General features: G+C 43.6%; 1 protein-coding gene across 1 annotated transcript in view; it reads left to right on the forward strand.

Annotated features, from left to right (window-relative positions):
- The first annotated feature begins 985 nt into the window (after positions 1–985).
- The window catches only part of SRCIN1 (SRC kinase signaling inhibitor 1), a 121,145-nt gene continuing 94,740 nt past the window's right edge, over positions 986–27,390 (forward strand). Inside the window, exons 1-2 of the mRNA XM_066587804.1 lie at positions 986–1,275; positions 18,900–19,016. Of these exons, the coding sequence (XP_066443901.1) occupies positions 18,960–19,016 (57 nt within the window). The 5' untranslated portion in view covers positions 986–1,275; positions 18,900–18,959. The remainder of the gene's footprint in view (positions 1,276–18,899; positions 19,017–27,390) is intronic.

Here is a 27,390-nt window from a genome sequence, read left to right on the forward strand (position 1 = left end):
CCAAGCTCAGTACACAAATGCAATGCAAGAACCAAGCTCAGTACATAAATACAATGCAAGAACCAAGCTCAGTACATATATACAGCACCAGAACAAAGCTCATAAAATATAGTACTAGAACCAAGTTCATAATGCAGCACCAGCACTAAGATCAATGTATATACACAGTGCCAGAACGAAGCTGAGTGCATATAAACAGCACCAGAACCAGGCTCTGTGCATAAATGCAGCACCAGAACTAAGATTAGTGTATACATACAGTACCAGAACTATGTTTAGTACATAAATACAGCACCAGAACCAAGCTGATACAGAACTTAATCTGATGGCATGCTCTGCTCCAATACCGCTACCCTACCCGCTATTGCCCCCTTCCCCTACAAGCTGGCAGCCAGCACCCTGTGTGACTGCACTGGTCACATCTAGCCAAGGCCGGCAATAATTGGAACCTTTAGCCCCAAGACTGTATCCCAGTGACAGGTGCAATAGTCCTAAGGTAATCAGTGCCATTCACTTCACTTGTCAGTGGTTTTAACGTTCTTGCTGATGAGTGTGTGTGAACATTGGCCAATACTGCATCCTCTGCTCTTCAGCTGTTTAGAAATCACCCCAGAAGAAGGGAAAAGCTCTATTTTCTCCTGCCAGCCCCCATGTCTACTATCAGTGGTTGCAGCAGCAGGACCCTGTGTACTTGTCAGATAAAGCAGCCTGCACTGAGGAGAAGAATAAAGCCCCCTCTATGATTGCTGGGGGGGTGCTTTATCTCCTCTGTGCAGGTGTAAGGAAATCCTGCCCCCACCTTCCCAGGAAGGAGGTGGCTTGCCCAGCTGAGACCACCTCCATCTCCTCCTCCCTCCCCTCCTTGATGGATCTGGATCTGCATTCCTTGGCTGCTCCCTCCTCCTCCTCTGTCTTGTAGTATGGGCTGATCTGCCAGCAGCGCTCCTTATTGCATTAAGAAGGAGACTCTTGCTGCAAAGTGCAAGGAGACAGGTGGAGTCCGGGGTCCACATCCAGCAGACCCTTCCCATAAGGAGCCCACCACACACATTGCAAAGGTCAGGCTTGTGCCAGGCGGAATGCTGAAGCCAGGCAGAGAGTGGCTCCTGTATGAGACTGGCAGGGGGGTGCAGTACGTGCCCCTTCACATCCTCCTTGCCTGCCAACATCATGTAACCAGGAGGAATGGTGCTGATCTCCTCTTCGTCTGCACAGCTCGGAGCTGCCTCTTCTGATGGATTAGCAGTCAGTGCAGGATTCACATCCATAGAGTAGGTAAGACTGAGGCTCCTTCAAGATCTCCTTCTCATATCCTCCTCTCCTTATTACATCTTCATGCCGGAGTCAGGTTGCTGTGCTTTCCTCTGTCTGCAGCAACCTGTTCCATTTTTTTTTTTACCCTTTGGCTTCCAGATTTGTGCTGCAAATAGAGAAATCCTCCAGACAGGTGTGAATAGGAACAGAGCCAGCATTGTCTGCCCGGAGCAGTTACCTGAGAGCCTTGTTTACAGTATATTTCATTTCACAGTACCCTTGCCAAGTCAGTGCCCCACATTTCTTCCATATCTCATGTCTTCTTGGCCTGGGATTGAGAAGAACACATTGTTGTCTGCATTACTGCATCAATCAATGACTTCTTCTATGTTCACTCTGCCCTTCTATGACCCTTTAAATGCAAGAAATAGTCAATATTCTGCATTCGGAATCGTTTTTAGTCGTGTCGTAAATTCAGAACGTCGTCCGTATTAAAGCTTAGTAACTTAGAATGTGATGTCATTCGAAAGAGATTGGAAAGCCAGCACATTACGCTGCATCGTGATTGACATTCGTGCTTGTATAGCCTCCAGTTAACACTATATGCTGCCATCTGGGTACCTGCTCTGTAGTGCCACACACCGTTTTGCGTCCTTCACCTTAGTGGTTGGATAACATCACAGTGCACTAGTCTAGACTGTGGCACATTTGCCTGCCTCTCCTGCTCTTTTGCTGCTGGAAAATGAATTTTGGATTAAATAAATTAGCATTTTTCTCGGCGCTCCATGTATATTTCCTCCGACAGTAATCTTGTTTTTTATTTTAACAGCTGTGCTACAAATCCATTGCAAGCTAGGAAATAAAATATTGATCTTTTGCACAGTGTTTTATTAATGTATTATTATGTATCATTTTATGTGTTACATTGTATTCCGGGGATACAATATCATAATGTAACTGTTGCATCTCCAGCCCCTTAGTGCTACACGCACATTTACCCATTTTCCCTTTCCTGATATTCTTCCATCACAAATAACAGTGAGTTTTACTACATTTCCATCAGGAACATAAAAGCCAATGTGTTTGATCCTTTTGCTGTATATCACTGCCCTACCTATACTGTCATCTGAACATCTTTTAAATGCCGTCATTGTAGACAGAGCAGAAAAAAATTGTTTGCTTATTCTCAAAAATGACGCAATGGAAGGACAAACAAAAATATACACTCATTGTCAAATAAGATCAAGTATCTAGAAGGAGTTGTCGGAATCGAATGAAACTTTCTCTGTGTGATTGTAACGCTGATTGCAATATCAGAGCAAATTGATAATTTATTGCTGAAAACTGCCCCCTTATAGGGAGGCTCTAGTATCTTGTTGTACCGCCTCAACTTGGATACAAGATGTGATAAGGGCGGGCATGGAGGCTCTAGTACCCTGTTGTACCACCTCTAGCTTAGATACAAGATGTGATACAGGCGGGCATGGAGACTCTAGTACCCTGTTGTACCGCCTTAACTTGGATACAAGATGTGATAAGGGTGGGCATGGAGACTCTAGTACCTTGTTGTGCTGCCTCTAGCTTGGATACAAAATGTGATAAGGGTGGGCATGGAGGCTCTAGTACCCTGTTGTGCTGCCTCTAGCTTGGATGCAAGATATGATATGGGTGGGCATGAAGGCTCTGGTACCCAATTGTACAGCATCTAGCTTGGATACAAGATGTCATACAGGTGAGCATGGAGGCTGTAGTACCCTGTTTTACCACCTCTAGCTTGGATACAGGATGTGATATGGGCAGGCATGGAGGCTCTAGTACCCTGTTGTATCGCCTCTGCGTGGATACAAGATGTCATACAGGTAAGCATGGAGGCTCTAGTACCCTGTTGGGTCGCCTCTAGCTTGGATACAAGATGTGATATGGGGGAACATGAAGGCTCTAGTACCCTGTTGTACAGCATCTAGCTTGGATACAAGATGTCATAAAGGTGAGCATGGAGGCTGTAGTACCCTGCTGTACCGCCTCTAGCTTGGATACAAGATGTCATACAGGGGAGCATGGAGGCTCTAGTACCCTGTTGTGCTGACTCTAGCTTTGATACAAGATGTAATATGGGCGTCTATTATCCTGCGGCATATCATTCCATATTTGCTTCAACTGAGCCTCTAGATCGTGCAAACTCATAGGTTGTTGAAGTTTGCATTTGAGCTTGACCCATACATATTCTATCGGTGATAAATCTACCAAAAGGGCGGCCACGGAAGTGTGACAATGTTGCGGAGGTATTCTTGTGACTCCCTTCTGTGTGCGGCCGAGCATTATCCTGCTGCCTCTTGGAAGCCGCCATGAGAGGAACACATGTGGCTGCAGGATGTCCTGAACATATCGCTGAGCTGTCATTGTCCCTTGAACCACTACTAGGAGTGACCGACTGTCGTATGTGAAGGATCCCCAGACCATCACACCAGCAGTGGGGGCAGTGTGCCACTCTACAGAAAAGGCAGGATTGACCATCGTTAGTGCCCAAACAAAAGCTGGATTAATTGCTGAAACAACCCGGTTCAACTCCTTAGCAGTCTAGTTTCGTCATTTATGATACCAACTACAAATGGAGGTGCCAGTGGCTGTCAAAGTCAGTACACGTAATGGACACCATGAGACCAAATATCCTTCAGCCAAGTGCCTCAAATGGTTGTGACATACACAAGGGCCTGTAACGATGACACCACCTGTCTTTGGATGTTGGGCAACGAAACAGTTGGAACTGCTCATGCTTGTTGGATGATCAGACGATCCTCTCTACTGGTGGTCTGTCGAGGGCGTCCTAAGTCCAGTCGTCTTGTGTGTGTGTGTGTGTGCCCTTGTGCATCCACTGGTCCCTACACCTCCTAATGGTCTGGTTAGACTTGCCCAGGTGTCGGGCATCGATTCGACCATCCAGCTTCTCACATTACATTAATGCCCCTTCTCAAACTCTATTAACTGGGAGATTGCGTTGTAGAGGCGTCTAGCGGTCAACAAGCTCTACACAAGCGGAAGAAGAGGTCACTACACACAAGGAGCCTCTAAGAGCCTTTTTATAGGCCAAGGGTGGAACCACATTTTGGGCTTCAGGTGACAGGACCGTTCATTTAATGCCACCACCTCTCTCATCATTGGCATATCTGCCTGTGATGTAACTGCATGTGAAGTTTTGCAGCAAAACGACAACTCCTTCTAGGTGCTTGATGTTTTACTTTTTTTTTTTCTTGACAAATTGTGTATTTTAACCTACCGCTCACTTGGCAAGGTCAAAAAAGACCCCACCACATCTGATTCTGGGTGTGACTTCTGCCTAATCTCAGTTCACAGCGGTTAGTGCCCGGTGACACACACTCATATGGCTGCGCCTGAACTACACACAGTGAAGACCATGTTGGGTTCGCATCTGACCCGACTAAGTGAATTATGTTCATTAAGTTTTTAGTTTGCATTCTCATAATGTGTTCTATTTGTTTTAGATAGGAAACGCTACATATTTCCTAACTGAAGAGCAAATACAGCGCCCCTTCAGTTTCAGGACAAAATTCTGTCCTGTGATTGGAGGGCAGAGGGAACCCTATCTATACTTTATCCTAGCTCCTCAGTTCCGTTGGTTCGAGTGGCCATCATAGCCACCACCTTTTTTCAATGCTCTAATAGACACTGTGAAGTGCTCTGTGATCGGCCAGTGCTGATCATGTGAGAGCACCTATATCACAGAGCACCTATAGTCCATTGCTAGTCCTAACATTACCAATGCACTGTAGACGCTCTGGTGATCTAAAGATGGTGGCAGACATCTTGACTGCCTAAAAAATGAAACCGGAACTGGGGGAACGAAAGGCCAGGAGGAGAAGATAAAGTACCTGTAAGATACCCCCTCCACCCTCCGTTTTTGGGACAGAATTGTGTCCCGAAACCGTAGGGTCACTTTAAGGCCCATATTAGGGACCAAAGTGAAGATGAACAGCCAATATAATAATTAGTTCCTCACACTACCAGATGATAAGGCTGATTCTTATAAGTTCCAGTTATTTTTTCGACTAGGTGCGCACTAAGCGTGAGCGCGAGTTGTGTCTGGAGGCTCGGGTGCAACTTGCATTGGACAGCAAACGAGCAACAGTCTGTGTGCACCTAGCCGAACAAATAACTGGAACTTATACAGCGACCATGTGCATAACCTTATAGGCTTATAATGGGGCCGTGTGCGGTCTATGCATTAACATGGATAGTATGTACCCCCAAATGCGCTTAAAAAGAAGACTATCCGTTTCTGGGGGTTTTTGTATGTTTGTAAATGTTATTTTCGTATTTCGGGTAAGATACAAGAATTGATGATTTGCTATGGCCAATGTATAAGCTGTTTGAATGCTTTGTTTTAAGATATTTAACCCTATATGCAATGCTGAAAAAACTTTTCTAAATATGATGTGTTCTATTTTTGAGACACTTATTGATGATGGTGTCTTTTAAAATATTAGAAAAATTTATGACTATATCAAGATTACAGCCTGTTTAATTCAAAAACCACCAATGTACTTAATTTAAGGTTAGTACCATTCATTATTGGGGTCTTTCTTGACCCCGCAAAGTGAGTTGTGGTTGCAAAAATCGCGCAGTGAGTTAAGGGTTAAAATGCATTTTGTACGTATTGTTTATTGATAAAATTCCATAATCCAGCAGTGCACCATAGACGTGAAGACTAAGCACTGGCCTCCGCACGCATCCAATATGTACTTCATTGATTCTTATGGGGAAACATTGGCACCTATATGGCGTCTTATACGCATCCAGAAAACATCTCTGTGCAAACATACATCACAATACAGAGGTAATGAGGCCTTCATAGTATGGCATGACCGCCATATTACGGCTCTGTGCCACACATAACAGGAATCAAGTAGTAGTAGCATCGTGGTCATAGACAGATGATATTCTGATCAATGACAATTGTTGTTAACGGTATTAGAACTCTACAGGATGCAATTATTTTTCCATTAAATGGGGAAAATTGGCTTTTACCTCATTGGTGTTTTTTTGCCTTCCTCTGGATCAACATTGGGGGTTAATAGGCTGAACAGGATGGATATATGTTTTTTTTCTTTTGGGCATTACATACAGTATTAGGAAAAATCGTGTTCAACTGATGGAAAGCTGCTCCATTGCTATATGATTAGTCTAAGTTGATGGGGGTGAACGCTACATGTAAGGAAAGTCTATTTGGGGTTATATACATGCATAATATTTCCTACTAAACTAATGGTTTTCATGAAAAACCATGTTGTAGGAAATCAGAATGTTTGTCATGTTGGGGATTTTTTTTCACATCTCTGGTTATCTTTGCAGTAAATTACGGTTCACAAGCTGTCAGATAACCAGATAGTTGTGCCCATTAACATAATGATGATCTATGGAAATGTTAAAGGGGTTGCCCGGCGATAACATTCTTCATAAACTGCTTACAATTCCCCACTGCTTCCTGGGTTCTCCGCTTGTCGCTGATCACTCCAGAATTGATATATCCAACAACATGTAACCACTGCAGTTATCACTGGCTACAACCTCATAGTGTCGCCACATCACCATCGCAGCCAGTGATTGACTGCCACTGCCACGTGCCGTGGTGACGTCATCATTGGAGCCACTTCAACTCCTTTAAAACCGATCCACTATATCTTTCTAATCAGGTTCGATGATTGTATCCAACATCTTGATGCCACATAACAAAATTTAGGTTGTAGTATATGAAACATTGTTACGTTTAGCTAGAGTAGATTGGCTACGAAGAGCACTTCTTTATCTGGGGGACTCTGTCATTGCCCAGACAGCCCATTGATTTCAATATCACCATGTCATACTTTTTTTCTCCTGTGGTGGCGCTGCAGGAAAATTCAATACTTACTGCTATGTTCCTTCCCAAATCACAGTTGATCACTGTGGTTCCTAGCAGCAGAACGTCCTGCTGATTTTTTTGCAGGACTCTTCTAAGACGTAGGGGCGTAACAATAGTGGGTGCAGAGGATGCAGCTGTATCCGGGCCCTTAAACCTTAGGGCCCGGATACTACTGGTCTTCCGGATATATGAGACCATTAGTATAAATAAAGCATTATAATACTAGGCCGTGATGCAGACTTTGCATTAGGACCCAGCAGCTTCAAGTTATAGTTAGTTCTGCAGAGCTGAGAGATTGTCAAAATCAGGCAACCCTTTTAAAATGACAGTAAACTCAAATATTCGCTTGATGCCCATTTCTTGTTTTTGCTCTGAGGGGAACAAAACATTATTTCCTTAAATCTATTGCCCGTTACCTCCCACATGTGTGCCAGTCTGAAGTTTGATGCATTCATGCCAACCAAGACTTGCCATGTGCCACCTTCCTCTGTTTCCCAGTACCCGGAAACTTGCATATAATCCTCTCCTGAAACAGTTATCATCTTACATTAAACACTTCAGAAGTGATAAAAGTTCAAGTTTCTTATGTATTACAAGACAATAGCAAATTTGAAAGAATATAATGTAGTGAGAAGTGCTGGCGGACTGACAAGATTTTGACAAAGTGGAGGTGACGGTTGGACACAGGAGACTGAAAATTGCAGCACGTCCTCCAGCTGAGAGGAGGAGGAAGCTGCGTAGAAGAGACGGCTGGCATAACCCACAGTCTGATGATAATTAATACCCTGGCAATTACTGCACAAAATGATCCCCTTTTATTAATAATGGGCAGCATTCGGAATCAACACATGATTGTTATGTTTTAAAGGGACGTTATGTGTCCAATTGCTCTCCAGCCTCCCAGTGAGAATGTGAGGATGGTGGATGCCATAAACCCTCTGATCATTTACAAGCTGGCAGTTCAACGGTGCCTTCACATCTGCGTTAGGATCAGTTCAGGGTTTCCATCTTTCTACTCCCATTTTTGTTCAGTTTCTCTCCTCCAAAAATGATCAGTTTATTCCCCCACTGATTTCAATGGGGTTTCAAAAAAGCAGAAAGCAAAGAAAAAGGCGGACTGCGCTATTTTTCCATTTAAAAAAAACAAAAACCGGAAACCTGACAGAATGGAAGCAAATGGAAGCCTTTACGTTTTTTTTTTTTCTAATTCTTCTGAGATCAATGGGGGGAAAAAAACAGATCCATTTTTTTAGTTTCTCTCCGTGAACTGAGCCCTAACGAGGGTGTGAAAAAAGCCTTAGACGTTTACAATTAACACTCTCATTTTGCTTGGAAAGTGTTATGTTGTAAAAAATACATTTCTGCGTGTAATGTATGGGCATAATAATTGGATTTGTATTCATTTTTGTCTCAAGGGGATATTATGTTTGATTTATGAATTGTTTGTAGTGTTGAAGAATCCCCACCTACTTGCACCTTGAGGCTCTGCTGAGGGACTTAATAAGCACATGCTTAATTATAATACTAGAATAGTTTAGGCCACACCCCCTAACATTTCTTACTCTGCTTAAAGGAGATGTCCCGCGCCGAAACGGGTTTTTTTTTTTTTAAACCCCCCCCCCGTTCGGCGCGAGACAACCCCGATGCAGGGGTTAAAAAAACCACCCGCACAGCGCTTACCTGAATCCCGGCGCTCCGGTGACTTCTCTACTCACCGCTGAAGATGGCCTCTTCCTCCGTGGACCGCAGCTCTTCTGTGCGGTCCACTGCCGATTCCAGCCTCCTGATTGGCTGGAATCGGCACGTGACGGGGCGGAGCTACACGGAGCTACACGGAGCCCCATAGAGAACAGCAGAAGACCCGGACTGCGCAAGCGCGGCTAATTTGGCCATCGGAGGCCAAAAATTAGTCGGCACCATGGAGACCAGGACGCTAGCAACGGAGCAGGTAAGTAAAAAACTTTTTATAACTTCTGTATGGCTCATAATTAATGCACAATGTACATTACAAAGTGCATTATTATGGCCATACAGAAGTGTATAACCCCACTTGCTGCCTCGGGACATCTCCTTTAAGGAGAATCTGTTGCTGTAAACATTCTATCCAATTTTCCAGCCTCATGTTATAGAACAGGAAGAACCAAGCAGATCAATATATCGTTTTGTGGGAAAATATTCCGTTTACTTGTGATGCATTGAGTGAAACCTCCCCTTTTTGCTTAGGAGTCCAGTGGGCGGTCCTATTTAGTGACAGTCTTCCCTGTATGAGTGAGCATAGAGTGATAGCTGTCATTCCCTGGTAGGACCGCCCACTGGACTCCTGAGCACAGAAAGAGCAGGGATTTCACAGAACTATATATAATCTGTTCAGTTCCTTCTCCTCTTTAAAGTTGTTAGCAAATCAGACTGCATGTTAAATGTGACAGGTGACCTTTAAGCATACCTTTTGTAAGGGTTGTTCAGTTGTAAACTATTGATGACCCATTATCAGGATAGGTCACGAATAGAGATGAGCGAACCTACTCGGCCACGCCCCTTTTTCGCCCGAGCGTCGCGATTTTCGAGTACTTCCGTACTCGGGTGAAAAGATTCGGGGGGTGCCGTGGGTGAGTGGGGGGTTGCAGCGGGAAGTGGGGGGAGAGGGAGAGAGGGCTCCCCCCTGTTCCCCACTGCTGCCCCCCCCCCCCCCGCTCAGCCACGCCTCCCGCCCCGCGGCGCCCCCCAAATCTTTTCACCCGAGTATGGAAGTATGCTCTGATCTGATTTCTGCAGGAAGCAGACAGCTCCTTTCGCACTGCAGTGGTCAAGCTCAGTATTGCAGGCCCAATTCCCATCCATTTACAAGAGAACTTGACCGACCATACCAAATCGAGCCACTGCACTGAGAATGGAGCTGTCTGCTTCCAGCAGAAATGTGCTCAGTGCATGACCACCCCTGTGCAGAGAAAAGATAATCAGCAGTGGTCCCCTGCAATGGACCCTCACGATATGCTAATGTTGACCTATCCTGAGATTCGGCCAACAATAATTTACAAATGGACAACCCCTTTAAAGCAGTGTTTTCCAAATTCTGGTCTTCACAACCCATCAACAAGTCAGGTTGGGTGAGCGGGGTCCGTGAGGGTAGGAGTTTGGGAAACATTGCCTTAGATTGACCATCTAGGTAAAGTTACAAGTGCAGCTTTTTCCTTGGTGAGGTCCTTGAGAGTCTTCATATGCCTTCTCCACCACAGATGCTTTGAGGTCCTGGGCTGCTGAAGTCATCAGCCATCTAGAAATATGTACTGGATGCAGAGGCGTAACTTGAAGCTGCTGGTCCCCAGTGCAAAATCTGGAACTGGGCCCCCAACTATGAAGCTTCATTGATAGTATTGGTTTACAATATGGGGAAGAGAGACTTTATGGGCCCCCTAGGGCTCCTGGGCCCAGGGTTGACCGCACCCTCTGCACCCCTTATACTTACACCCATGATTGGCGGTACCTCTGCGCCCACATATGCTTTATGCAGATGACTTTATACTACGGACTCCCTGTGGCCCCATACTACAGTCATAGGCACTTTGCGTGGTGCCATATTGTGTTCTGTGTGGCTCCATATTATTGGCATTATTATTAGCTGTGTAATACAGAATTCAGTTGAACATCTCGTTCCATTTAAAAAATGTCTGTACGAAATTGTAGATGCAGTAATGCCCTTTATACATTCATGTGCATGTGACAAGCCTGCATCCAATTCAGGGAGGATAAGCCAGTTTATGAGGGCGAATCACCATAAATGTCTTTGAGCCAGTCACCGAAGAGGCGCCTGTGAAGATTGATGTTCTTCTATTCAGTAATGCCAGTATATAGAAAGCAATAGCAAGCAGTAAGCTTGTTCCTCTCTACTACGCTGAGGAATGAATGGGCATATTGAACATGATTGGCAGACCGACTCCCATTGATGGAGTGGTGACTGCAGTTGGAAATAAAATGTTAGCTTGAAAAGACATGACCAAAAAATACATCCATGATCCTTGCTGGAGAAGAGCTTTCCTTAGCTGTAGCATTTATCCGTCTTTTTCCTTGTTTTAACCCTTTCCAATCCAATTTGTATCCTGGTTTTCCTAGGGGGGCTTACTCTTTTTCTACCATTATACAACAGCGCTATATGCTGGCTAAAGCCAGTACTGCATGAGGTGACACATTGGATAGGCTCTGACAGCAGAGAGGCTGGCAACATACAATAAGAGAACCCCGAAGGATGTCTTCCAGCATCGGAGCTGTACAGCATTAAATCATAATGTCTTTAGACGTCAGACAGTGGATTGGAAAGGGTTAATGATCATTGAGCTTTCAACAAGCTCTGCATGAATCAATAGTACAGGCAAATATAAGAAACTGTGTAATCTGATCAGAGAAAATGCTACTTTCTGTACTTCTCTGTCTCCTTTCTTTCTCCATCTCTCAATGATATGCTACTCATAGACATCTAGGGAGGGAGGAGGAAAGGATGTTTCTGCCAAGGGAGCAAATACCTGTCCAGCAACTGTGCATCCATAACCAGGCACAAGCTACTCTGACTAGCAACCTCTTATGGGCCGCAGGGTTTTACCCTGAAAACCCCTTTTAGAGGGTATGGCCTACTGCTGCTGAGACTCACTAGGGTGCAGCACCAGAGAAGCCGCTGATTGGTGGAGCAAACGGACCACAAAGTAAAAGAGTTCGTTCACACAGAGCAGTTAATCATTGGAATGAGCGAATGATAACCAAGTAGTTTGCTTTCAATCATTGTCCGTTTACACGTGCAGATAAAAGTTTACATTTTCTATCATTTTTTGATCATAGCTTATTTAGTCCAGGGGAGTCTGGAAATGCCTGGGGATGCTGTGTGAACGACTGAATGATCAGCTTTTACATGAAACAACTGGCAAATGATGAAATATGATTTTTATGTCTACATAAGCAAAGAACTTCTCATTCAATCCCAGTTATCATTCAATTCAATTACACAGAGCAATTATTTTGTATGATTCGGTGATTGTTTAAACCATAGTCGTTCCATGCAGAAGAGTCCACACAGTCTAAGGATCAGTATAGCGAGGCTAGAGGGAGCCAAAGGGTATGGGGATCAGAGTCAGGTACAGGGCAGGGCCAAAACCAGGAGGACTACAGGAACTAAGACTGCAGGGAAGTGGGTAGTTTAGACATGTCAAGGTAAGAGTCCAGGTATCCGCATGGAGGAGAATACAGGAAGGGAATCAGGCTAGGTACAGGGTAAGCAGAACAGGCAGGGAAGCTATACAGGTATATAGAGTCAGAATAGGAATCTGGTCAGACTATCGGGAGACCAGAGTGTAGAACACAGCCACCAGAAGACTCCACAATGACAGGTTCATATAGCAAGCCCTGTTCTTTCATTGGTCACACTAGTCCTCCCAGGCTATGACTAGCCCACAGGTGAATTCCTTGGGGAGTCCTGAGCCAGGGTGGGCCCCCAGCCCCCTATTCCCCACATGAGCTGCACACAGGATCTACACATATTGAGTAAAAGGGAGTCTAACATTCCTGCTTGCTGCGTTCTCCATAGACTTCAATGGAGACAGGGCTGCATGCAAACGCAGCCACTTTCTATTGAAATATAGGGAGAATGCAGCTTTGAGGAATTTATGACTAGGAATCAGATATTATTTGTATGTACAGGGGAAGCCAAGAATGAACTTTATTGGTGGGCCCTGAAAAACCCTGTCCAACTCTGAACCCTCCTGCTTGGTCCGCCAATCAGACAGACTTCTGGCTTGGCTAAAAGGTCGTGTTCTCTGATTAGTTGATTGGCCATGTTTCCATAATGCAATCACAGAAGTGCAGGTAGGTGTATAGAGGAGCCAAGTGAGAGAAGCAGAGACATGCAAAAATAGTGTATTACTGTTTTACAGCTACTGGATTCACATCTACACTGCTCAGTACTACTGCATAATGTTCTCCATGCTGCTGCTTCTTAATATAGTAGAGATAGAAATAGGGGAGTAGGATTACCTCTACTTTCTGTGTGCAGTACATTGGAGATGTTATAGCAGCTGGTCTCCACAAACCAATTCATGTAAAACTGAAAATTACAGAGATAGCCTGCAAAGCGGAAAACTGGTGATAAATACCAGAAGCAAGTCATATAATGGCCATATATAGTTATTCCTCATGTACACAGCAGGCTATGGATTTCTGGATATAAGAATACACTTGGCTTTCTGAAAATTACCTTGTGCTCTAATATGGAGTTATTTAGGTTCTGGATTGTATATATTTTTTGCCTGTATACACGGGCTGTGTGTGTGAACTCCGTCATTGTTCGTTCAAGCGAATGATTTATCGCTGTGTGTGAAAGGAGCCTTAGGCCAAATTCATACAACCGTATTTGCGCGCACAATGTGCACTGTATAGAATTCATTGATTTCAATACAATCGTTCACAGGTGTGTATATTTCCTGCGTATTTCGGTTGTACCAAAAAAAAAAAAGCAGCAAGCTATATTTTCCTGCACATTTGGGCACGAAAAGTCACCATGGAAGTCAATGGGGATGCACAAATGTGTTTGCAATCCGCTAGCAGATGCGTGAAACACTGTGTAGTTGTGCTGGAAAAAGAACACATTTTAAACTCATTAAACTAATTGTGGCTGGGAACGTGTGTGTGTGTGTGTGTGTGTATATATATATATATATATATATATATATATATTGTGAGACGGTGACCGGCAAGGTGCTGGAGGGCAGGTATGTGTCACCTAGGATGCTCTCCTATGAGGCGTTGGGCAGCGCTTGGGCGGATACGTGCCACCGAGCAGCCTGGGCTCGGTGGAGGAAGCCGGCAGTATAGTGTTAGTGGCATTAAGCCACTAACACATTGTAGTGTGTAAGTGGCTCCAAGCCACATAATCCGGGCCGGCTTTTCTGGAGTGACCAAAGTGAAGGGTGGGATGGTCACTCCCACGTACCAGGTGGGGCTGGTACCAGGCCATATAAAGCCTGGGCCTACAGGGCCTAAGGGAGAGCTGAGACCTTTGCAGGTCTGAGAGTCCTGGCTGGCTGTGTGCAGGAGCTGTTTGGTTACCAGTGTGTAGACAGGGACGCTACATGTATAGTAAGTGCTCAGACGAGCAGCATTTCCTTTATGTTTGCCTGATGTTAAGGCCTGTATTTTGCTTTTGTTTGCTTTGAAATAAACCCAGGCAAAGCCTGGACTAAAGACTTTATCGCAAGTGTCACTGTCTCTGACTGCTTATGCCCAGGTTGCTACCGATCCTAAACGCTAATCCCTCACAATATATATATATATATATATATATATATATATATATATATATATATATAAATAATATGTACAATTTTTTTTCTTTTGCACGCACAATTGCGCATGACTTGCACGTGCAAGAAATACAGTAAAATGTGTGCAACACCTTGTTTGTCCATTTGTGGTGCTGCAGTGGAATGTGTAGCTCCCTGCCATACTACAGCTTATCGCAGGGAGTCCCGGCAATAGGAAACCCAGGGATCATCATGTTTTTTAAGGAACCATTTTAACAAAAAGGGATTGACAAAAGCTGATGTCCCGCTAAAGATGCCTTTGCACAATGTCCAAGTTGGAGCTATAAATTAGTTGTATATAGGAGGTAAGGTAAAGTCCCCTGGTGCAAGCACTGAGTCATGACTGACTCCCAGGGTGACGTCACATTGTTACCTTATCATGGCAGACTGTCTTTGCCATTGCCTTCCTCAGTCATCTTTTTTTCCCCCCAGCAAAAGCCAGGTACTCATTTTACCGACCTTGGACAGATGGGTCAACCTTGAGCTGGCCACTTAGGGATTGAGCCCACAACCTTCAGGTCATGAGCGAGAGCTTAGGACTGCATTTCTGCTGCCCTAACACTCGGCTCCACACAAGGCTCCTTGTATATAGGAACTTGTAAACCCGCAGTCTTTCCCTGATTAGACTTTTGGTCTTCCCTAAGCCAAGATTTGCCACTGATCTCCTCCTAGATGGCTGTCTTCGCAGTGTGAAGATCACAGTTGCTGTAATGACACCGTGCAGTCAGTTCATGTCTGGAGCAAGCATTACACCACTGTCTGCTATCCACAATTAATCAGCATTGATTGAGCGTATGTGCGAGACGCCTTCTGTGCTGCCATAGTGAGGTGTTATGTACGCAGCAGCACTTTGTTAGGATGTGCCGGTGCAGTCTGGAGATATCAAATACGGATTTTGGTTGATTTACAACTTTTACTTCATTAACCCCTACTATGCTGGGCTAGAGGCATCCTTACTAATTCCCATCTATTGTAGTATGTGTCATTTATACTAGCTGTCTTGTTTACATGGTATCCTAATGAACCTTTTAGATATCACGCTTAAGTATACAATTGTATATATTCTAATACTAGAATACATGATTTTTGAGGCCGGTCTCACACGACCGGATTTGTATTGTGAATTCCGCAATCGTATGATCCGCAGTAATACGCAGTTCGATGAAATAGACATTAACGGGTCAGAATTGCGTAATCCGTTCACGGAAAATAAAAGGCAGCGTGCTCTATGTTACTGCGGAATCCGCTACCATACAGCCCATTGTGTTCTATGGTTGCGGATATACCCACAGTTCATATGCAATTAGAATGTGTATAGGCTGAGGGTAAGCGATGGCGTGGGAAATGCAAAAGAAAAAAGAAAAGCTGTACTGCGCATGACCATTTGCATGCTTCTGCAGTCATATGTTATACAATTATGCGCTGTACGCAGGGTCATAAAATAAATTGCAGCATGTCCCATTTCAGTCCGTATTCACGGACCAAAATTGCTCATAAAAGTTTATGGGAGTTAAACAAAACTATCAAACACAGCTGTTACATGTGTGTGCTCTGCGTTCTTTACGCATGTTGCCAGAAGACGGTGAAAACAAAAAAAACTTTACATCAGTTGGCCTTCTTGCATTTTTTTTGGGGGGGGGGGGAGAAATGGCACACATTGTTAAAAAACAAACATTCATCTGTTTTTCGAAAGTGTATACACCCATGTGAGCCCTTAAGGGTAAAATAGAGCATCAACGCTGTCTGTGTGAATGAGCCCTAAGAGGTGGCTGTCTGTGCATGCAGCTGTTTCCATTGCAGTTCATGGCAGCTGTGCAATGCTAGGTTGTTACCACAACACCCATCATCTACATTCATATATCGCGTACTCCCCTCTGCAGTGCTGATTGGGGCAGAAGGAGACCTCCATTTTCCCGATAGATTGAGTCCTGTGAGTGAATCTTGCTCCTATCAGATATTTAGGGCAGGTACTTTTAATATGGCATACATGTCTCAGATGGTAATGCCCCTTCAGGGTAGAATCCCACTGCTTGAAAAGGCTGCGAAATTTCTGCATTGGAAAATCGGCAGCACGAAATATATACCAATTGGTGCGGATTTTAGTGCAGATTTCACACTCATTTGTTAGCACACCTTGAGGGCTTATTCACACGAGCGTATATCAGCCGCGCTTTCAGAGCCAGACAATATATGCGACCATCTGATGCATTGGATTCCAATGCATCAGTTCAGATGGACGATTTTCGGGTGCATAAAAACAGTCGGCTGGAAAAGATAGTTATGGAACTATCTTCCGTCCGGAATACAGCATCTGGTCCCATAGACTCCTATGGGAGCTGCCGAAAAAGGGAGGTTAGCAGTGGCTCTGCTAAACTCCCTTCCCCTTTCCGTCCCCTCTCCACCTCTTGCCGGCAGTTGGCAAAGGAAGGGGGTGGGAGATTAGCACACTAGCTCCCCCCCCCCCTTCCCCTCTTTGCCAACAGCCAACAAGGGGTGGAGAGGGAGCTGGAAGGGGGAGGGAGTTTAGCAGAGCCACTACTAAACTCCCTCAAATCCCTTTTTGCAGCAGCTCTCATAGGCTCCCATAGGAGCCAATTTGTGTGACTTGATTACTCCTCATTTTGGTACACTAGGCAGTGTTTCCACACAGTGAAAACTGATTGCGGCTGAAACCCCACCCACCTGTGGCAGCCAATGGCCGCATAATCTTGCTGACATTATTGGCAAGACCATGTGACCACTGGCTGCTGTGGGTTGAGTGGACTTTTGCATGCGGCCCCACTTGCAAATGGAAGCATGTACAGCTAATAATGTAAGCCTAACACTGAAACAAATCCTTGCCCTAACTCTTCATCCCAGCCAAAACTCATTCATTCCATGCTGCTTGGACCTTGCACCAGCCAGCCAGCTTGTGGGCACAAACTGGGCGGATACTGCCCATCACTAGGTCTCCACCTATACTTGTGGTGGAGACAAGATACAACAGTACCTGCAGTTACTGCAATGTGGAAGCATAGCCTTAGAAGAAAAGAAGGGGGGTCTGGAGATCAAACAAGACTTTAGTTTTCAGCTCGATTATTATGGTGTTTTGTTTTTCCTGAATTGCAGTTTTGAGAATGAAATGTTGAATTTGATGGCTGAACGTAACAACTATGAAACTTGATGGAGCAGCTGCTATTATGTGTCATTCAGTTGTTTGTTTACTGAAAATGCTTCTTGTTTAGGGTAAGAACATGAAATGTTGCTCCAAAATAGCAAACTTTTGTATAGAAAAGTAGATGTGAAATACCAGATTATGGAATAAAAAAATGATTTAGGCCTGATTTATTGTAAAGCCTTCTTTGTTCTCTAAGCTGTGACGCACTCTGGGACTATATGGAGACTTTCGTCATTGAAGGACATGAGTGCAGTCCCAAAAACCACTTTAAAGGGGCCGTACCAAGGTAGACTGTTATCACCTATCCATGGGATACATGATAAAAATCTGATCAGTGGTGTCTCACCGCTGAGACCCCCACCGATACCAGGAACAGGGGTCTTGTATCCCCATCTATTCCTCAGTGCAGGCTCGGTGCACCCTTTCCCTTGCAGTGAGGTGGTGCATTCATTTTCAATGCGACTGCCGGAGATAGCGGAGTAAATGCGCTTGGCTATTTTCATCAGCCCCATTCAAATAAATAGAGGAGTGGTGGTGGCGCATGCACTGCAATCGCCGCATTTAATCTGAGGTCCCTGCAGATGGGAGAAGCATCCCTGCAGTGACAGAAGAGGGGACAGAGAAACCCCATTCTCAGGAATGGTGGGGTCTAGAGATGGGAAGGCCTGGAAAAGTTGGGAAACAAACAGGTTTTCCTCCAAAGCCATTTTTCTTTTCAAAGTGTGTAGAATGTTCTTTTTTTAATCATAAATAATTTATGTGTGTGTGTGTATATGTGTCTGTATATATATATATATATATATATATATATATATATATATATATCATGGTATTCCAACTATATATCTCTGGTGGGGTCCAGTGGTAAAACCGCCACCAATTAGACTTTAATCGTTTACCCTGTGGATAGGTGTTAAAAGTCTATCTTAGTACAATTTCTTTAACTTGCATGAATTTTTACCAGAACCGACTATTGGATACTGTGTCTTGTGTGCTGTATATTGTCTTGTGGGGAAGATATCTGCCTTGTTGTCGCTCCAAGTATAACTGTGATACACTTGACCTGAGATATGTGAGGAGGAGGTTTGCAATTTTAGGATAATGATTTAGGTTAAAAGGTGCGAATTCTTCAAATTTCGGGGAGTTCAGCAAAAATATGTTGAAATAAAAAGTAACAGAGCAAGATGAAGAGATTGCACATTTTGACACCTTTACCTGGTTTCTCTTTTCTCTCTAGCTGCTTCAAGGCTCTTCATCTATCCTGCTTGCAGGGACTTCATGCAACCCTGATGCTCTGATGTATAGAGAGACACAGGAGAATGCAGTACCTGTGTGCCTAGATAACCCATCATCGGTAAGCCCAATGCCTCTTCCATTTACCTGGTGGTTTATTTGTATGCAGAGGGTCCTAGTTGGAGGGTTTATGATATATTTTAGCCCAGTGTAACGCACACACACCTTTATGGGTAATCATTTGGTGTGAAGGGTTTGCCTAATATGACGGGTACACCCTAGAGCATCATTTGGGTTCCGTATAACAAAGCGGTGTGCATCATCCGTGCATCCTAAGCACCATTTAATTTCACGCCAATTTAGCTAACCTGGTGTTCTGTATCCTGGGTGTATTCCTGCTGCTGCCAGGTGCAGCTGGGGCTGAATGAACAAGCAGGTAATATACTCTGTAAGCAGCTCCTCATGTAATTATTTCAGACAATAACAACCGTACGTAGAAGCACAAATCAACTAAAGCACATAGACATTTATGCAGTACTCCGAAATAATAAAGATCTAAGCAAACACTATAATAAAGGAGAGCAGATTAGAGTTTGTAAGAAAATGTATTTATGTGTATTTATGGTCAGTGGACACTCAACATGATAGCTTTGGGGTTTAATCTTGGCTAGGCTCCTGTTCCTTGCTTTGCTCTCATTGAATTACTCGACCCTCTACAATCTCAAGACACTTGTAGGCTTGCAAGTAGCCAAATGCCCTTTTTTTGCCTACTACATCCATTCTGTTATGATTTTCATAGACATCGACGTTTTTCATCCAGTGACCATGGATGTTGGCCTATAACATTACGTGCCGGTTCCTCCATAATCAGTTGGAAATTGAATGTCCAGCAGCTTCCAAAAGAACACATTTATATGTGACTTGGAAGAATTGCTGGTTTTAGTTGTCACATACATGACTGATTTAGGTGCAGAAACGAGATGGATGGAACAAACCTATAAAGGAGGTAGGGCCTATAAATGTTATGTGAAAGCAGTGAGTAGGGGGTGGTATGGAGGTGCTGCCAACCATGAGTAGGGGGTGGGATGGAGATGCTGTCAACCAGATGGATGCTCCACTACGTGGACGTGAGAAGCTTTAGGTTCATTAGACAATAGAAACTGGTACTACAGTGGAAGTTCCAAAAGTAACATAGGTTGTAAGGCCGAATGAAGACAATGTCCATCTAGTCCAGCCTATTTATCCTCCTGTGTTGTTGATCCAGAGGAAGGCAAAAAAAAAAACAAGAGCAAAAGCCAATTAGCCCTTTTGGGGAAAAAATTCCTTCCCGAATCCCTAATGGCAATCAGACTGTTCCCTGGATCAACCCCTAATAGTTCCTACCTGCCTGTTTACCCGGATTAACACTTAACCTAAGATTTATATCCTATAATGTCCTTGCTCTCCAGAAAGACATCAAGTCCCCTTTTAAACTCCTCTATGGATTTTGCCATCACCACGTCCTCAGGCAGAGAGTTCCACAGTCTAACTGCTCAACAGTAAAGAACCCCTTTCTATGTTGGTGATGAAACCTGCTTTCTTCTACACGTAGCGGATGCCCTCTTGTTACCGTCGCAGTCCTGGGTATAAACAGATCATGGGAGAGATCTTGTATTGTCCCCTCATGTACTTATACATGGTTATTTGATCACCCCTTAGCCGTCTTTTTTCCAGAGTAAATAATCCCAATTTTGATAGCCTCTCTGGGTATTCAAGTCCCGTCATTCCATGTATTAGTTTAGTTGCCCGTCTTTGAACCACCTCAAGCACTGTAACATCTTTCCTGAGCACCGGTGTCCAGAACTGTACACAGTATTCCATGTGGGGGCTGACAAGTGCCTTGTATAGTGGGAGGATAATGTTCTCGTCCTTCGCCCCTATACCTCTTTTAATGCACCCCAAGACTTTATTTGCCTTTGCAGCAGCTGACTGGCATTGGTTACTCCAGTTTAGTCTATTATCCACTAATACCCCCAGATCCTTTTCCATATCACTTTTCCCTAGCAGTACCCCATTTAGTGTATATTGGTGACATCCGTTTCTCCTGCCCATGTGCATAACCTTACATTTATCCACATTGAACTTCATTTGCCATTTTTCTGCCCAAGCCCCCAGCTTATCCAGGTCCGTTTGTAGCCGCACATTGTCCTCCGTTGCATTGATTATATTGTATAATTTTGTGTCATCTGCAAATATTGATATTTTGCTGTGCAGCCCCTCTATCAGGTCATTGACAAATATATTGAACAGAATGGGGCCTAATACTGAGCCCTGTGGCACCCCACTAGTAACGGTGGCCCAGTCCGAGTACGATCCATTTATTACCACCCTCTGCTTTCTATCTCTGAGCCAATTCTTTACCCAGATACACACGTTTTCACCCAATCCGAGCTGTCTCATTTTATATAAAAGGGACCTGAAGACGTGGAGTAGTACACAACTTCTGTTTTATTTAATAACTAGCAGTAAAAACATGTTTCAGGTGTAAAACACCTTCAGTCTAGCTGGAATTGGTACCGTAGAGGTTCAAGATGGGCTTTGACTGTACCTGCAGGGATCAACGGAGGGAGCACCACCTGAAGGGAACGTATGCTGCCCATCCATATTGAGAGACGCTTCTCCATATGGCTGGATGGCACCCCTGCAGGTCAGTCAAGCCCCATCTTCGACCTAAACTATACCTTTCTCAGAAAAAACTGAAACTGAGGTTTTATGTCCCAAAATGCGTTTTTCCTGCTGCTTATTAAATAATAGAGACGTTGTATACTACTCCTTCTTGTCTTCAAGTTACTTTTGGAAGATTGCACCATGGTACCAGTTTTTTTTATTTCAAAAGTAAGACTTTTATTAAAACTTCAACCTTTATGTACTTTGCAATTTAAAATATGTCATTGTTATATTGTCAAGAGTCTAAAATCTGATGTGTATGACACAAGGGTACAGCAAAAAAAAGAACAATAGATGGATGATATGAGTGTCGTCAGATAGCACCAATTAACCATGTAGAAGTGATATACTTGCATATCTGTAGGTGGTTCCATTGATTCTCCACCACATAAATTGCTCCAGTTAGTCACTATTTAGGCATATATCCTCATACCAGGTTATAATAACCATGTATAGATATGTCCTAGTATCAGGTACAGATTACCATTAGCAGTCTAGATTCTGCAGGAGGAGATTAATAGTCCTATTACATTTCAGCATATGATCCAATGATGAGCATCAATCGATAATATTAGCACTCCTTCACCTGGCGTTCACACAGGCCAATTAAGAATGTATGGAGATGAATGATCATACATACAATCATTTCATGTCCGTATGGTTTCATTATTGTTAGTAGCACTTTCCTCTTTCACACAGGGAGATGTGCTGCCTGATTATGGTTTTTGTTAGCTTTTTGGCCCAATGAGTCCTACCCCATTATCGAGCTGTGTAAAAGGCCCTTAGAGAGAAAGGGACCTCACTGCTGTTGTCCAATCTCTGATTCTCCTTAAATCTACTATTTAGTAGTCCCGATGCATTTCCCTTCTGTAGTATAAGATTCATCAGCGGATCAAAAAAATCAATGTGACTTGTGTGTGGATCCTCTATTCTCTTGGACAGTACATTGAGGATAAGTGAGAGATTTTAAAAGGGTCAGATGACCGTGATCTGAGCATGGTGCTAGGACATGTCTCTACATGGTTACTACAACCTAATATCAGGATATATACTTATATGGTGACTAACTGGAGCAATTCCTGTGGTGGAGGATCAATGGACCCAGCTATGGTTTTTAGAGTATACCAATTCTATATACTGTAGTCGATTGGTGTTATCTGGAGTTATTTGCTGTATTATATGTAGACCGTTGAATGTACAAAATTTATAGGCCTGATGTCGCGCACATCACAATTTTGATACATGACAATATGGTTTTTAATTACAAAGTAAAGAATGTCTAAAGTTTTAATAGTGTTATTTGTTTTCTATGACCCCTGTTTAGTGTTGAGTCAACCAAAACCCAGTTTTGGATCAAACTTTGCTAAAAGTCTGGTTTGGCATGAGCCTGAACCATATACAGTTCATCTTGGCCTAACATATTGTTCTCCTTTCCCCTCATTTGTCTTCTCATTGTTCTTCTTCTCCTTCTCTGCATTCTTCTTCTCCTTCTCTGCATGCTTCTCTTTTTCCACATTCTTCTACTTCTGCCCACTCTTATTCTCCTTCTCTGCATTCTTCTTCTACTTGTCCCCATTCTTCTTCTACTTGTCCCCATTCTTCTTCTAATTGTCCCCATTCTTCTTCTACTTGTCCCCATTCTTCTTCTACTTGTCCCCATTCTTCTTCTACTTGTCCCCATTCTTCTTCTACTTGTCCCCATTCTTCTTCTACTTGTCCCCATTCTTCTTCTACTTGTCCCCACTCTTCTTCTACTTGTCCCCACTCTTCTTCTCCCCACTCTTCTTCTTCCCACTCTTCTTCTTTTCTGCATTCTTCTCCTTCTCTGCATTATTCTTCTTTTCCACATTCTTCTACTTTCCCACTCTTCTCCTTCTCTGGATTCTTCTCCTCCCTCTCTGCATTCTTCTTCTTTTCCACATTCTTCTACTTCTTCCCATTCTTCTTCTCCTTCTCTGCATTCTTCTTCTTTTCCACATTCTTCTTCTACTTCTCACCATTCTTCTTCTACGTCTCCCCACTCCTCTTCTCTTTCTCTGCATTCCTCTTCTTCTTTTCTGCATTCTTATTCTCCTTCTCTGCATTTTTCTTCTACTTCTCCCCATTTTTCTTCTACTTTTCCCCATTCTTCTTCTACTTCTCCCCATTCTTCTTCTACTTCTCCCCATTCGTCTTCTACTTCTCCCCATTCGTCTTCTACTTCTCCCCATTCGTCTTCTACTTCTCCCCATTCGTCTTCTACTTCTCCCCATTCGTCTTCTACTTCTCCCCATTCGTCTTCTACTTCTCCCCATTCGTCTTCTACTTCTCCCCATTCGTCTTCTTTCATTTTTCCCCATTCTTCTTCTTCTTTCATTTTTCCCCATTCTTCGTCTTCTTTCATTTTTCCCCATTCTTCTTCTTCTTTCATTTTTCCCCATTCTTCGTCTTCTTTCATTTTTCCCAATTCTTCGTCTTCTTTCATTTTTCCCCATTCTTCTTCTTCTTTCATTTTTCCCCATTCTTCTTCTTCTTTCATTTTTCCCCATTCTTCTTCTTCTTTCATTTGTCCCCATTCTTCTTCTTCTTTCATTTGTCCCCATTCTTCTTCTTCTTTCATTTGTCCCCATTCTTCTTCTTCTTTCATTTGTCCCCATTCTTCTTCTTCTTTCATTTGTCCCCATTCTTCTTCTTCTTTCATTTGTCCCCATTCTTTTTCTACTTCTCCCCCTTTGTTCCTCTTTTTCTTCCCTTTGTTCCTCTTTTTCTTCCCTTTGTTCCTCTTTTTCTTCCCTTTGTTCCTCTTTTTCTTCCCCTCGTTCTTTTCTTCCTTGCCCTCGTTCCTCTTCTCCTTGCCCTCGTTCCTCTTCTCCTTGCCCTCGTTCCTCTTCTCCTTGCCCTCGTTCCTCTGCTCCTTGCCCTCGTTCCTCTGCTCCTTGCCCTCGTTTCTCCTTTCCTTGCCCTCGTTTCTCCTTTCCTTGCCCTCGTTTCTCCTTTCCTTGCCCTCGTTTCTCCTTTCCTTGCCCTCGTTTCTCCTTTCCTTGCCCTCGTTTCTCCTTTCCTTGCCCTCGTTTCTCCTTTCCTTGCCCTCGTTTCTCTTCTCCTTAAACTTATTCCCATCATTCTTCTTCTTTTTCCCCTTAATCTTCTTCTCCATTTCTGCATTCTCCATCTCTGAATTCGCCTTCTCTTTCTCCCCATTCTTCTTCTCTTTCTCTCTATTTTTTTCTTTCGGCCCGTTCTTTTTCTCTTTCGGCCCGTTCTTTTTCTCTTTCGGCCCGTTCTTTTTCTCTTTCGCCCCGTTCTTTTTCTCTTTCGCCCCGTTCTTTTTCTCTTTCGCCCCGTTCTTTTTCTCTTTCGCCCCCTTCTGCTTCTTCTCAAAATTTTGTGGGTATTCGTGAAATTTGGGTTTGGTTCAGACTAATTCGGACCAAACCAAACTTTTTGTCCAAATTCAACAAACTGACAGAACTTTTGAAAAGTTCATTTATTTCTACCCTTGTTCAGGTATGTGTTTCTTCTCTGAAACCAAATGTCAGCTAGATCTCCAGGTTGACATTTCCAGTAGTTCTTGAAGAAGCTTTACTTTGTGATATCTGTCCAGCAAGGTTTTGTTGTGTAGAAAATTACAGAGCCTGCAGTGAAATAGGGTTGCATAGTAATCATAAGGAATATAGCCTCCCCGCTGCTTCCTTGCTCTTGGTTCTGATTATCCTGCGTAGGATTTCTGATTTATAGAATCAGGTTTACTACCTATAAATGGGATCTATCATAGGAAAACTCACAAGCACCTTTCTGGACCGACTGTAGAACAGTTTAGTTAACTGTTCAGGGCCGTTTCCACACAGGCGATATTCTCGCGCAATTTAGTATGTAAAGCCCATGCTTTTCAATGGTTTCTTCCATACGAGTGATGTTTTGTAGCCTGCAACATTGCGAGAATACAAAGTCGTGGCATGCTCTATACAGCGGCAATTTGCAGGGGGTATAGGGGGGTATAGCCCGTGTTTCCCTATGGAGCCTTGCTATGTGTTGCATTGCATCGCACAAAAATGCAGTTTTCATGTAGTGTGATGCAACCTTTACAGCAGGAAATCCTACAGTAAAAGCCCTAAACTAGGCCTAGCTGCATAAAAAAGGTAATACATCACCTAACAGGCGCTGTTCTCTCCCCGTGTATCCTCCCTGAAGCTCATTGGCAGTTGCTTGAAGTTCTCCTGCAAAGCTTCCTGCTTGGGACTTTGAAAATCTCCGCCTCTGATTGGCTGAGCCGCGTGCTCAGGAACCAGTCAGAGCTAGTGCTCGAGAAACCAATTACAGCCATTCAATCAATCAATAAATGGCTGTGATTGGTTCATCAAGCACCGGCTCTGATTGCCTGAGTCACGGCGCTCATGAACCACTCACAGCCAGCCCTTTCTGGAGGCAGGTATTTTGATCCTCCAATCTAGGAAGAGCTGGAAGAAGACTGAAGACGCCTGCTGGGGAACGTCAGGGGAGAAAACGCGCCAGAGATGACAGTGCCTCTTAGTTGATTTAATTATTTTTTACTGCAGCTAGGGCTTATTTTGGGGGTAGGGCTTATATTTTAACCCCCTTCCCCACCCCTGAAAATCCTCGCTTGTGGTGCTACAAAGTCACATGACTCTGTAGTGACACAAAATTGCGATATCGCCGTGATTTTCTCGCATCCATATCATGCCGCCCGTGTTGAAGGCACGCTTTCAGATAAGCGTATACTAACACATCTATAATATGGATCTGTATTACAGATGACATTACAACCATGTGTCATCTGTATGTTAGCAGTATTTGATCTGTTTTGCCTTTGCATATTCTATTTTCTACTGAGTAAATACTGATCCGTATTGGCCCAATAGAGAAGAATAGCAATACTGAGGCAAAATCTGCCAAAAATAGGACATGCTGTATTTTTACAAATATTGTGTGAAAAATACAGCCCTGTTAATAGCTTGATTCAGCTCCATTAGCTCCATATTACGGTCCCAATGGACTAAATACAAAGTAAAATATGCTTGTCTAATAGTGAGCGCCTTTGTCTGCTCTGAACATTGGAGTTATTGTGTGCCTACAAGTCACTGTAACTAAAGGGTAATACTACATATTACCGACATAATTCAATTTGATGTAATGAGTGTTCCTATTGGTTCATAGCTCGACGCGTTATATTCAGTGGGGGTTCTACTCCTGGCACCTCCACCAATCAGTTGGTTGAAGAGACCACACCACTCGGACAAGTGGATTAGAGCCGGAGTGGATTGGCTGTAGCACTGTCTGGTATTGCAGCTCAGTTCAATTCACTTAAAGAGGACTGAGCTGCAGAGAGGTCATGTGACTGATAAATAAGATGTCACCGGCTAAGGAAGAAGTTGCAGTGCTAAGGGTGCGTTCACACGTCACCGATTAGCTTTTGACTTTGGTGCAAATCTGCAGCATATTCCCCCACTTCAATTTGAATTCATTGAAAAGGTGAAATCTGCTGCAGATCCTCTTCAAAACCAGCAACCAAATCTGAAGCAAATCAGCAAGGTGTGAAGGCACCCTTACCAGAGCACTGCATTGCCTTCAAACAGCTGACGGGCTAGGTGCCAAGAGTTGGACTGCCACCAATCTGATACTGATGGCCTATCCTAGGAGTAGATAATCGATATCTAAGTGTCAGAAAACCCCTTTAAAGTGGGAACTAGTCATACTATTCCAAGATAATATACACTATTTAATGTCAGATGCGCCATTTTCATAAATTTGACAGAATTTGCAGCAATTTTTGTAGATCCTAAACTAATGCA

This window comes from Eleutherodactylus coqui, chromosome 13 (genome assembly GCF_035609145.1).
Source record: "Eleutherodactylus coqui strain aEleCoq1 chromosome 13, aEleCoq1.hap1, whole genome shotgun sequence".
Classification (NCBI taxonomy): Eukaryota; Metazoa; Chordata; class Amphibia; order Anura; family Eleutherodactylidae; genus Eleutherodactylus; species Eleutherodactylus coqui.